The sequence below is a fragment of the Tamandua tetradactyla genome, chromosome 5 (assembly GCF_023851605.1).
Source record: "Tamandua tetradactyla isolate mTamTet1 chromosome 5, mTamTet1.pri, whole genome shotgun sequence".
Classification (NCBI taxonomy): Eukaryota; Metazoa; Chordata; class Mammalia; order Pilosa; family Myrmecophagidae; genus Tamandua; species Tamandua tetradactyla.
The window spans coordinates 35,912,177-35,925,495 of record NC_135331.1 but is presented as its reverse complement, the minus strand read 5'-3'; the positions used below and the strand labels follow the sequence as shown (position 1 = coordinate 35,925,495).

At 50.8% G+C, this 13,319-nt stretch overlaps 1 protein-coding gene across 2 annotated transcripts; it reads right to left on the bottom strand.

Annotated features, from left to right (window-relative positions):
* Positions 1 to 282: 282 nt before the first annotated feature.
* ASPHD2 (aspartate beta-hydroxylase domain containing 2) lies at positions 283 to 13,075 on the bottom strand. Of its 2 annotated transcripts, none has more exons than XM_077160701.1 (4): positions 12,983 to 13,075; positions 8,037 to 9,151; positions 2,357 to 2,470; positions 283 to 2,175 (listed from the first exon to the last, which is right to left on the bottom strand). In XM_077160701.1, exons 2-4 carry the CDS (start codon positions 8,920 to 8,922, stop codon positions 2,066 to 2,068), a joined length of 1,110 nt encoding a protein of 369 aa, XP_077016816.1. In that variant the 5' UTR covers positions 8,923 to 9,151; positions 12,983 to 13,075; the 3' UTR covers positions 283 to 2,065. The 2 variants fall into 2 exon arrangements, with proteins under 2 accessions (XP_077016816.1, XP_077016815.1); XM_077160700.1 differs by lacking the exon at positions 12,983 to 13,075 and adding an exon at positions 10,682 to 12,413.
* Between the last annotated feature and the right edge of the window lie 244 nt (positions 13,076 to 13,319).

Sequence of the window (13,319 nt, the reverse complement as noted above, 5' to 3'; positions counted from 1 at the left end):
CTGTGGGAATGAGCTTCGGGTGCTGAGCCCTGCATCCTCCAGCTTTCCCGGAACCAAAGAAGTCCTGGTTCTTTGCCCAGCCGCATATCTGGAGTTTCTTAACCTTCCAGAAATCTGCTCCTGCTTTCCCCACCCCACCCCCATTGTCTCAGAAGGACATTTTGCTTCATTGGCAACCCGTTCCCCCTTTGAATGTCTCGCTGTCTCTGCAATCCACTCCAAAAACCCAGCAGCGTGAGACTCACAGCAGGGCCCCTGAGGACTCCTGCCTAAGTCCCGGATTTGTTCCAACAGACGAGGTCACCACTTCATTCTGGTTTCAGCAAGATCCTTTATTTATCTTCTGTTCCCCAACCATGTCACACAAGTACAGGTAGCCAGGTACCTGCATGGGCTGTTGGTTTTGTAAACACAGAGCAGGAGTCAGGATGTGTAGATATCATGCACCTCAGTGATTTTTTTTAACAAGATACTGGATGAATAAAAATACTTCAGGTATGTTTGAGATTTCTGCCTTTTCCGGCAATCTAATCACTGAAAGATATCTGTGTATACATTTTACTCAGCCGCAGATGTTTTTCTTTGCGCACTTGCTAGCAAGTACCTAGTGCATTTCAGGCTGTGTTTAGTTGTTCCCCACAGGAGCTGCTGGTTTCCATTCAGATATAAACACTGGTGTTGAATGTGTGACAAGCTGCATGTTACAGGCTGTTCCTCGGCTTTACAAACCGGACATCGTAATACATGACTCAAAAAAAAGAAAAAGACATTTTCTAGGATGGCTGGTAGGCTAGGTGTTCACACATTGGCTAGCAGGAGGACATTTCTTGACTTAGTGCCTCAAACTGGCCTCTTCCTTTGGGAAGAGAGCTGTGTGCCCTTCCTGGGAGACCAGAAAGCAGCAAAGGAGCCCTGGGTGCTCTGGAGGTCTTCCCAGTTTTCCAGCTAACACCCACTCAGCCCATACCCTGTGCAAAGACATGGGGCCAACTCGCCCCCATAGCTCTGAGTCCAGCATTCAAACATTTATGAACAGACAAATAAATGGGAAATCATAGCCAACAAAACTCCAAATCAAAACAGATGCTTTGGGCAGGTCAAAGATTCCAGTTTTGCCAGGGAAAAGCTTTCCTAGGATTTCACTGGAGGATTGATGTCTTATCCCAGCGCAGTTCCTATCAGCTATCGAGCCATCTAGCCTATCCTAGCTATCACCTTTGACTCAAAACACCTAAAACTTGACTTTTCCAAGCCCAGTTTGGCAGTAGGGTTTCTGTAGGCAGTGAGGTAAACGAGTCAGACCTTCTGAGGCTGCTCTATGGGAGCTCAAAATGGCTCTCAAGGACACCAGCCTCAGCTCTGTAAGAAAGCAATGTTTTACTAAACAGCCTCCAGCACCGCCAGTCAAAAAGCGCTTTCCCATCATGGCCCTGCCAGAGTCTGGGGTGATCTGAGTGATGGTGACCATTTCCCCAGGCCCAAGCTGTGCCCGGCCCATGGTTGTGGGCAGCCTCTGCACTCTGCTACTGGAGTCAGCTGGGTGCTGGGATGGCTGATGCCTCCCCTACCCTGGGACTGCTGAAGGGGGCCCTGTGCAACTGTGACAGCAGCAGAGGCCAGCTCTCTGGTTTGCAATTTCTGTTTTGTTTTGTCTTTTAAGAATGACCACACAAAGTTTTACATGATTACACTCAGACAAATGACGGGTTGGTGACTCGATTTCACAGCACTGAAAAAACAAAGTAGCAACATAACACAGACTACAGGGCACCGGGTCTCTAGTCACAGAGTCAAAGGAATGCACTACTGTGCCAGAACGGAATCTCCAAAGCAAATGATTCGGAAGCAAAAAAACAAAATCGAAGGAAATACAAGCGGCAAATTTTCCATTGACAGTAACCAAAGAAAAGAGGCACCCGTCATGGTATAAAACCTCAAGTGAGAGCTTTCTGTTGAGACAAGTTTCTGAACATGAAATTAGAACATGGGCGGGGGCTCAACTGTACCACAGTCTGCCTGAGCTGGGCCTCGGCCCCTCTCACCAGCTCCAGCCCATGGAATGTTCTCATCGTCCTGGAGCAAAGATGAAATCAAGGGCCTGCCGTTCGGCCGCTGCGACGTTTGGATGCCACAAATCGACCATGAAAACAACCCGGGGGCCGTCCTCCGCAGAACCTGTGGTGGGGGAAGAGAGGAGAGATGCAAACTGCCCCGGAGGCCCAGGACCCGTGCACAGCTGGCTCCTGCCTGGCAGCGCTGGGGCCGGGACAGAGCTCCTCTGTGACGGTGACGTGAGTGTGGCTTCAAAAGGCTCTGCGTGCGGAGCATGGAAGGACACAGGGAGGCAGACACTCACCTTCATGGAATGCGGTGTGCAGGAAAGAATCGTCGAAGAGGAGGCAGCGCCCTTCTGCCCAGCACTGGGGCTCCCCGCCAACCACCAGTTCGCAGCCGCTTGGAGTTTTCAGACCTTTGGGGAAAAAAAAGAGAGAGAGGAGAGTGTGACCAAGGGAAGGATCTGGGGGTGCCCAGAAGTCAGAGGGTGCTCTGCTGAGTGACAGCTTTTCAGTTCCAAAGCACCCAACCTTCTGCCTCCCTCCTTGAGTCCTGTCTAGGGTGGGGGCAGTTCCACAGGGCACATACATGCAGAAGGCAGCTCCTCACGACCTTCCTAGGCCCCAGACGCATCCATCAGCTTAATCTGCTCTGGGTCACAAACCCCTTTGAGAAACTGATGAAAGAAAGCCACGGAGCATGGCTTGCATTATCCTTTCAAAGCTCCTAAAACCCAACCGTGGGATCCCCAAAAACCAAGGAAGGCCAGGTTCAGAACGTGACCCTGCCCAAGCATTGTGTTTACTAAATCCCAGCTTCTAGGGCCATTCCAGTTGAGATTAAAGATGTGATGGCTTGCCCAGTGCTCTCCCCTTTCAGTTCCAATCTTGAAACCGGTTTTGAGGTCCAAGGATGACATGATTTTAGTCTAAGTTGCCATGGCCTCATTCTGGGAAACTGGTGGACATCCCTATGGAAATGACTGAAATCAGACTGATGCCTTCCTAAGGAGCTACTCCCAAGCCTGAGCGACTTAACCCAGGAAAGGGGGCCAACCAAAGCACCACCACATGTGGCCCTTCACTGCCCTGATTCTCATGCAAAGGTCCAAAGAAACACTTGACCTCTGTCACTACTTGGACATCCACAAACTAAAGCCTTTCTATAGTCATCATTTCAGGAAGGATCGGGTTAGCCCAGAGGTTCTCAGGAAGAACTGGCCCAGGAGAAGATAGAGGCCTGGATGAGGGGTTGGGGCAGGGGCATTCTTCATCTGCCGTCTTCAGTGACTCACTGCGACAACCATGACCCAAAGGGCATTGGTACCCCCCTCCCCCAACTTAATGTCCCTCATGAAAAAATAAAAAAAAGAAAAGAAGCATCTTTCTCTCTAAAAGCTGGAGTATTTGAAAGTATTCCTTGAACCCAAAGTAGATGGCTCCAAGAAACATACGTCGAGTAATAATTCAAACGAACAGGCTACACGGAGCAGGGGAAAGGACAGAGGTCTTTGGGGCTGACAACTAGCTCTGACCCTTACATGCTGTGTGACCTTGGGCAAATCATTCAACCTCTCTGAGCTCCTGGCCTCCTTGTCCATAAAAGGGGTCATGAATAGATTTACTTTCCAGGGCTGCTATGCCAACCAAGGACAATAGATATCAATAACCAAAGACTCACTTGGGTAGGTTTTATGCTAAACAAACACTTTCCAGACCTCACTTCACTCACTTTCCAGATGGAGAAACTGAGATTTACAGAAGTTACATGACTTGCCAGAAATTACTATTTATATTTAGTTCTTGTTGGAGCTGAGATTTGAACCCAGGTTTGTCTGGCTCCAAACAATAGGCTCTTAAAAATAAAACTAGACAATATGAATCACATGCTAGTCATTCTATCAGAAGCAGTGGTCTTACAGAGATGGTTGATTTCCACACAGTTAAAATATTTCAACCATCAACAGTACATTTCATTAACTAAGCTGAGACTATCCAGCCTGACTGTGAAATCATGGTTTCCTGCTACTGTTAGGGTTAAAAAGGAGCTCGGCCTACCGCCCACTGGCAGAATGGAGTGGGCCCCACAAGTCACGTTTCCTTTTCATGTGTGCCCTCACTGCTTGGTTCAGGCAGAAAAGCCCTTAGGAACAGGCAGTTCTCTGCAGGGACAGTCTCACCCCAGTGTTTCAGAAAGAAGCTCCCCTTTCTTGGGGCCACTAAGTGACTCATTACCACGCACCAGGGTACAAGAGAAAAATGGCCCTGCTTGCTGTGTGCCACCTCCTCCACCCCCCCATCCTGCATTGGGTTTTCCCTGGCATACCCATCCTTGCCCATTGCCCAAAGACTGGCTTAGTTGGCAGAAATAATCAAGACATTCCCAAACAGAGCATTTGGGAGGTTCTTAGGGGATAAAGTGAGGCCCAAGCATGGCTTTGGACATTTCCCGTATTCCCAGGCCCCTCTATGGCTGTGTTTCTCCACCAACCACAGAAGGAAGCAGGAAGAGGTGGGGGGTAGGGGGGGAGAGTGTGCTCTGTCCACCAGCAGCCCCCACTTCAGGAGGCTGGTGGGTGGCAAGTACCACCTACTTAGACTGCCCAGAAATTCGATAACATGCATAAAGGGAAAAGGGAGTTGAATTATCTAGACTCCGCTGGACATACTCATGCATCTGCCTCTGCCCCCTCCTGAGTGTGGGCTGTTTACGCAGGAATATGCTCCCCCATAGGCCCCTGGCTGCTGAGCTCTAGAAGTGTTCGGGGAGGATACATGCTCGTCTGCAGGAGGTCTGTGACAATAAGGTTGAGATGTTCTAGACTGTATGCAATGCCGGGTGGAGTGTGGGCCTGGAGCTGGCCTGGGGTTTGATATGGAGTTGGGTTTGGGTGATGCCACCTCTAGAGGAAGCCTGTAGTGCCAAAGGTATGACTGAGTAAAGGAAGCAGCAGTGGCGGGTTTCAGTTGGCTGGAGCAACAACTTCATCAATCACAACTCAGACGGAGAGCAGGGAGAGAGGAGAGCGGGCTGGAATTGAGAAAGGGTGCTTCTGGAACTGCAGGTGCCTCCCTGCCTTTGGCCAGGTAACTGGCAGAGGTGTGGCCCCCAGGTATCTACCAGATTTACTTTGCTTCTGACCTCATTCTCTGGACTCCCTCTTCAATCAACACACAAGGTCACGTGTATCCAACACACCACTTTTGTTTCCTTTCTAGGTGGATATCAATGTGGGGATCCCTTGGCCTTGGGGAACAAGCCACACCCCAGTGGGGCATCTTACAAGGAGGTTTCTGGCTGTCCACGGGAATAAGGGTTACCCACTTTTTCCAGCAGCAGGTGACTAGCTGGGCCAGAAGGAAAGGACAGGTTATGTCCACTTCTCTGCTGGAGTGGACGTGACATGCATTGATCAAAACCCACAGAGTTGTCCAACAGAGAGAATGAGCCCTGATGTAAACAAATACAGCATCAAGATTGGTTCATCAGTTGTAACAAATGTACCACAGTAATACAAGGTGCTAATAATAGGGTGGAATATGGGAATTTTGTATTTTATGCATGATTTTTTCTGTAGACCTACAACTTTTTAAATAAAAATAATAATTAATATTAGGGGGAACGGGGGGGGTGGAATATGGGAACTCCCTATCTGCTCAATTTTCTGTAGGCCGAAAACGCCTCTAAAAAATAAAGTCTATTAATTTTTTTAAAAGGCAAAAGAAAAGGGCACATGTCTGACACATACACGCACACACACACACTTACATGTATAGTCCATAGATGCTCAAGCCATTAATCCACAGGAGGCAAAGCAAGGTTTTCTTGCCACCACTACTTCCTACTCAACCCACCCACCTAGAATTCTACCACGTCAATCCTCAAATGCCCTGCCCTTCATGTCATTCCTAAGCTTTAAAAAAATATCTAAAGGGAACCCTGTAAAAGAAAAGCACTGCTTCTCACTGTCCTAAGCCTAGACAGCGTTTAAGGCCCTCTGTGATTCAGACCCTGTGCCTCTCCCCCATGGGAATGCCCTCCTGCAGCCAGACCACCCTCTGAGCAGGCCTGGGCTGCACTCCCTCGGTTCTAGGGGTCCCATCTATCCTTCTGAGTTATGACTAGCCCACCTCCCCAGAGCCAAGGTACGTCTTCAGCCTGCACTTCCTCTGCCCTGGTGCCCTGCATAGCAGTTTTTATCTCACCACTTAAGTGACAAAAATCTCCTAGCTGCAGGCATGATATACACACTGCCTCTAAACCTCAGAACTGCCCTAGAGGTGGGTACCATTACCTCCAGTTTCTCCAGTTTAGAGAGGAGAAAATGAAGGCTCAGAAACATCCAGGGACCTGCCCAAGGGCACTGAGCAAATGGGGCTATCTCATGATTTGAGGCCAGGTCTGTCTGCCTCCAAAGCCTGTTCATTTCCCCTTGTTTCCTAAGGGCTAAGACCAGGTTTGATGGAAGTGTTTTCACACTGTTGAACTAGGATCAAGAACTATGGTTCTCGATTATAACGGATACCAGCTGCCATTTATTGAATGTTTGTCATGTGCCAGGTGCTGTGCTGTCCTTGGTGATCCCAGGAGGTAAGTGTTACATTCTCGTTTTAAAAACGAGCAATGGAGACACAGAAAGGTTCCATCCCTTGTCCAAAGTCTTACAGCTGCCCACAAACCCAGGCCACCTCCACCACAGCCTCTAGTCAGCCCTGTCCTGCCTTTACTCTTAAAATATCCGCACGTCAATTACTCTCATCTAGTGGTTTCCTTTTTATTTTAAAGCAGCGGAACCCTGTGCACAAACCGCATCTTCCTTGGAATCCCCACACAGAGAAACAAGAGAGGCCAAAAGCTGCTCCAGGTAAAGAATGGGTAGGGGCCTGCAGCACCCAGCTATCACTAGGCAGCCCCAAGGCTCCTCTGCAGAACCTAATCCATGAGCCCCCGCTCTAGCCTTCCTCATTCCACTTTTCCTTCATCCATGCTGAAGCAGAGACAGCTCAGCAAACCTCCTAAAGGTGTGGAATGGTCTTTTTGTGGGGAGGGTCTGGAGACCCACCTCGTCTAGAGATGCCAGACCCATCTCGTCTGGAGATGCCACTGCCCCAGCATCAGGACTCACAAGAAATGAGGTTTTCTGGTGAATCAATATCCCTATTCACCAAGTTGTCTTTAAGCCTGCCTTTATTGAGTGGTTCTCTCTACATGAGGTGCTGTGTAGACAAATCCTTTACAACATATATTCTTATTGGATCCTCAAAATCATTCCATAGAAGATGATCTTTTAACTACCATTTTCCAGATGAGGACACTGTGGCTCAGAGAGGTGAAGTGGATTGCCCAGGGACACAAAGCCAGCTCTTGGTGGGGCAGGCTGACTCCAGAGCCTATTTGAAAAACCACTGCCATACACGCAATATACATATTACCTATTTTCCTAAAAGTTGAATAAACACCACCAACATCATTTCACCCTTGATGATTCAGTAGCACTTAAGTATCTTTTACAGTCTCAGGAGTGTCATTATGAATCTCATTAATCATTAAAAAATTCTTTGACTCTAGAGCTGCACTGTCCACTACGGTAGCCACTAGTCACAAGTGGCTATTTAAATTTAAACTGAATAAAATGTAAACATTCAATAGCACAAGTCACATTTCAAGCGCTCGATGGCCACATGTGCCTAGTAGCTACCATCCTGGGCAATGCAAATGAAGAACATTTCCACGATTGCAGAGAGTTCTTTGAGAAAGAGCTTGCGACGGGTTTATGCCAATCACAAGTTCCTATTTTCACTCAATTGCCCCTGTCAATATTGTTCACGTGCCATTCATCGATTTTTGATCAAAGTACAGTGAGGAATGCATAAAGGCCAATCCTGGCCATCTGAACTTTCATGATGTCTGGGTCCCATAAACCAGAGTGGACCGTACTTAGGAGTGTGCATGCCACGCTACCCCATCCCTGCAAAACATACCTAAATGGCATCGTATGCGGATGTTGGTGGGTCCATAGTGCTCCGTTATCACAGTTCCCGGACTCAGCACTGAGATGCACGCATTCCCAAAAACATTGTTCCCAATACAGGTCCGAAGGCTTCCAAGCAAGCGGTACGTCCGTGGGCACTTCCTGCAGTTCCTGGGGACGCAAACCCCCTGGTTGACCAAGTAAAAGGTGAACCACTCCCCACTGGGGGTGCTGTTCATTTTCCATCCTTGCGGGAGGCTGCAGTTTGAGAAGGCTTTGTAGAGGGCCTCGAACTCACACAGGATGGTCTGGAAGTTGCGCTCCAGCAGTTCCACGTCATGTTTCTGGGCGTCCCGGGAGAAGTAGGGCGTGGTGGGGAGGTCGGGCAGGAAGAATACTTCGGGCTTCTGGATGGAGGGCCGGCTGCTGAGGTAGCGGCCCTGCTCGCGGATGCCCTTGTGGATGCGGCCCATGCCAGACCAGGAGTAGCGCTTGGCGTACTCCTGCAGGTTGTGGTACAGCTTCTGGTTGAGGCCCTCGTGGTGGGTGCAGCGCACGCACTCGGGCGACTGGCAGTGCACGTACCCGTTCTGCAGCCCGCCGGCATCCACGCCCTGCATCAGGGTGTTCACCGACACATAGGGCCGGGGCTGCTCCCGGCCCACGTGGTAGCAGTACCACACGAACAGGACAAGCAGGCCGGCCACCGTCACGATGGCGGTGGTGTCGCAGTCCCGCACCGACTGGATGCCGGTGGCAACGCAGTCCCTCAGGCCGTCCAGCGACCAGCTCCAGGCCACCAGCCACTCAAGCGACATCTTCGGGGAGGTGTTGGTGGGGGCGTGAAGCAAGGGCCAACAGTCAGTCCTCTGGGGTCCCAAGGGCACCCACACCATGCAGGTTAGCAGGCGGGGGGAGGGGTGGCTGGGGTGGGGCTCGGCATGGCCACCACTGGTCCTCGGACCCTGCCAAGGGCGGCATTGACAGACGACAAGGTCACCCGTGCCCACCACTCCACTCCTGGCAAAAGTCACTGCAGGCAGGGTGGAAGGAGCTGGGTTGTGTCACATGAGTAAGTGGGGCAGGTCACTGCAAATGATTTTTTTTTTTTTAGGGAGTCCAAACCTGGAATGAAAAACAAAAATTCGGCATAAATTGTGCACCTGCAAAATATAAAGTCCCAGGGCAGACAGTAAGCTCTCTTGTTAGTAGGAAACCACACTTCTTAATTTTGTCTGTCTCTCTTTTTACCACCACTCCCCATTCCTCAAAAGGCCAGGAGTGTTTAATCTAAATCAAGAAGTGTGTGATAATTACAGCAGTCTCATCTACTTTGCTGCAAGCCCTGGGAAGTGCTCCTATCCCCGTTTTACAGATGAGGAAACTGAGGCTAGAGAGGTCATATAACTCACCCAAGTTCACCCAGCCCAGACAGGGACCCTAACCCCAACTGACTGCAAAGCCTATGTCTATTCATTTTGCTTTACTGTCTCATAGCAGGTATTTAGTACGTGCTAGCTCTCCTTAAATCACTATGCCTTTTATTAAAGAGACATCTGGATTCAAAAGCTTCTTTAAAATGGCAGAGGGAAACTGTATGCATGTGTGGGGGCAGGGGTGAGGCAATGGGAAGTCTGCGCTTCCTGCATGATTTTCTGTAAACCTACAACAGCTCTCAAAACAAATTTAAAGAAAAATGGCAAAGGGACTTTGAAAAAACCATAAGCTGCATGTTGGGCCTCTTCCTTTCTCTTTTCACAGCACTTCATCATTCTTCCTCAGTCTCCCTTGCTCTGCTGACATGGGTTGAGCTTACATCAAGTTGGGGAAAAGGAAGTGGGCTCTCTGATGTCACATCAGTGGCTGACACAGGACATCTGCTGTCTGTTTGGACGTTACCAACTGCCTCACCTCTGCGGCTGTGAAAGTGACGTGAGGAGGGCAGGATGGAGGTTCAAGGCCTTGGAGGCCTCTGGCTCAGTTCCCCACCAGTGAGAACCTGGGAGTCACAGTCACCAATTTAGAAAGTATCTAGCACCCTATCCCAATAACCTATAAATACGAACAGAACCTAAGAGGTAAGTTATCTAGGTCTATAAAACCTTGGCCCTGATCCCCAATGCTCTCTCAGACCTGTCCGTCCTGCTTCTTCTCATCTGATGAGAACAGCCAGATCGACGTTCTGTTACAAGTCTTGAGAAGAGCGAGCATTCAGAAAATTTGGGGGGTGGGGGGTTTGTATGCTGCATAGCAGGGTCACAGTTCATTCTTTTTCCATGCGAGTACCCTGTTACTGCAGCACCACTTGTTGAACTTTCTGTTTGTTTCTTTTTGTTGGTTTCTTTGTTTGTTTGGGGAAGTGCATGGGCCGGGAATCGAACCCAGGTCTCCTGCATGGCAGGTGAGAATTCTTACCACTGACCCCAGAAAATTTGTTTCATACTCTATACTCTCTCTCTCTTAGAAATAAAGGAGAACCAGTAAAAGAAAAAGAAAAGGGAAAGAAGTACCTTTCTTTTTCCCCGGGGACTAAACTCAGTGGAACATTCTGGCAGCATAGAAGAGTTAAGAGCCCAAACTGGAGATGGGAGGGACCAAGTATTAGTCCCATGCTTAGGCAAGTCACTGTGGCTTCCTAAGTCTCAGTTTCCTCACCTAGAAGATGGGGTCACCGCTCTTCTCTCTGGATGAAGATGAAATGATGATGGACATAAAGAACCTGGGTCATGTTACAGTTTGTGCTCACTGGGTGCTGGTGACTACTACAACACATGGCATCCCCTCTTGACTAGGCAGCAAACTAAAGTTGGGGTATCGGGGTGGGGAAAGGTCATCTTCAGACTAAGAATGCCAACAGCCAAAGGTAAATCCTGGACCAGACAGTCTAGTTGCAAGAGATTTTGGTTGTCCCCAGACTTGCTAAATCCAATGAGTAGCTGCATAGCTCATTAACTGCCAACTTGCATCTCTCAACTGCAGGCTGGATAAAGACCCGCTTTGCAATGAGATTTGGTAAGTCAAAACCACACATGCTGAATATTCATGAACATTTCTTACATTTCTAGGAAAAACACAAACGTGGGGAGATTAGAAGAAAGCTAACATGCTTCTCACACGTTCTCAAGTTTTCAGATTCAGGAGGAAAGGGAAAGGCAGGGCCCCATGGATGGCAACAGACTCATCCTCCGTGGCCCCCACTTTCCTCCTAGTCACATCACACAAAGGCAGCTGTTTGCTCTTTAGGGGAAAAAAAAAATCAAGAAAGTCAGATGAAAGGTGTTTAGTTTGTAAGCCATCTCCAACCCAGAAGCTTGGGATTCCTGCAATTCACCACGAACCCAAAGCTATCATCTGACAAGCACTTTTACTAAAAGGATTTCCCCATCACTGAGCTCAAGCCCTAACACCTCTCTTCCTCTCTGGAGGAAAGGTGTTTCTTAAATGTTCTAAGAGTGAAACGGTGATAATTTAACAAGCGCCTGTTAAGTGTCAGCTCCCATCAAGCTTAATCAACAAAGCTTAAGTCAAAAGGCAGACAGAAAACAGGACAGGGGAGAGAATCTCTCCAGTGGGTTTTCCTACTGCTCCAAAGCCAGCCGTGAGCCCTCCCCCAGGCTGAAATGGAAATGAAAAACAAAAGTCCCAGTGTCCTGAACCCCAGCTTCTGCCCCGCCTCACATGATCATAAGCAGAATTTAGCATGAAGTTAGATCTTCTCATACCTGTCACTTGGTTTTTGCCAAAATATGCTGGCACGCCCCTGAGCCCAGAAATGGATTTACAAGTTCCAAGTTGAACTGTGACAATAAAAGAAACCCTTACATTTGTAGGGTGACTGACAGCTTATTAAGCCCTGGCGCAAACATTTGACCCTAGCCACCAACCTCCCCCGCCCCCACCCCCAGCTACTGTCTAAGCCACCACAGGAAATTCCAGCTTCCTTCACACCTCTGTTCATTTTCATCTGTTTCACTTCTGTCCTCAGCAGGGGAGGGGAGAGCTCTACCTTTCAATAACAAGCAACCCCAGATCTACAGGTCAGCATGCTCCAGGGAATAGGGTCTCAATTCACCCGCCAATCAGCACACACGTCTAATCGGTACACACGTCCAATCAAATATAACTTCTGGCACAATGAACACCTCACCTGGAAGATGATCTCAAGGCTGTGCCCGGGGTTAACTCAAACCAGATTACCAGTTCAAAAGGCTGGCCCATCCTCAAGAGGCTTTGGTCACTCCCAGGGTGTGGCCAGGCCACCCTAGAAGCCCCCACTCCCCCACCCCCAAGGAGCGAGTCAGCACTGGGCAAGAGGGTGGGTGATACGCCCTCCATCCAGGAGTCAGAGCGCTGCCCTGGGGCCATGCCTCCCCCGTGGGAACCTGGAGACCTTCCCTTCCTCACTCTTTTTGCCAGCTTTTCAGTGCCCACCCATCTTGGAGGGTGGGAAAGAGCCGAGGGCAGAGGATGGGTTAACACAGATGGTGACCACCAGGAGGTGGTGGGAGGAGGCGGACAGAACGCTGGCGAGGTAAGGACTGACAAGCAAAGGCGCGTGAGAACTCATGGGACGGGAAATATGGGAAGTGGGTGATGCCGGAGCCGAGGGGAGAGGAAGTGAGGAAAAGGACCTAGGAGTCACGGGGGAGGAGGGTGATGAGGGGGACGTCACCTCGTCATCTCGTGGGCCAGGCGAGGAAACCGCAATGGGGCAAGGGGGTGGAGGAGGCTGGGGTTAAAGGACGGCGGGGATGCCCGGTACGGGTCGCTTAAAGACGGCGCCCCCTCGGTTCGGCGGGGATGCGGGGCGCAGGCGTCCCAGAGCATCCTCGGTGCCGCCGGGTGGCGGTGGGGGGGGGACCGCGGGCCTGCAGCCGCCCGCCCCCTTCTCGCCTCCGGGAGCCGGCGCGGCCCCGCCGCCCCCCTTCCCCCACCACCCCCGGGGACGCCGCTTACCTGTGCGCGGGCGGCGGGGGCGACGCAGCCACCCGAGGGTGCAGACGCTCGGACGTCCCCTGCCTGCGCCGGGGAGCCACGGACCGGCCGCTGCCCGGCCCACGCGGCGGGAGCCCGAGCCCGAGGCGAGCCGGTGCCCGAGCCCGTGTGGACGCGGCGCTGCGCTCCGCGGGGCCGCCAGGACCACAACTCCCACAATGCCGCGCGCGGCCGGGCTCGGCGCGGGGAGGGGGCGCAGGCGGGGTGGGGGGGACCCCTGCTTCTGTCTACCTGCGCTCGGCGGGCGGGAGGCGACCCGGGGGCGGGGACGCGCTGCGCGCTCTGGGGCCGGCGGCTC

What these genes read in the sequence shown, in the direction of transcription:
- ASPHD2 (XM_077160701.1), bottom strand. Translation starts at nt 8,922, where the DNA reads ATGGTGTGGGTGCCCTTGGGACCCCAGAGGACTGACTGTTGGCCCTTG. An exon ending in CCGCATACGATGCCATTTAG is followed by an intron (nt 2,471 to 8,036) that starts GTATGTTTTGCA and finishes TTTTCCCCAAAG; the next exon opens with GTCTGAAAACTCCAAGCGGC. An exon ending in GCACACCGCATTCCATGAAG is followed by an intron (nt 2,176 to 2,356) that starts GTGAGTGTCTGC and finishes CCCCCACCACAG; the next exon opens with GTTCTGCGGAGGACGGCCCC.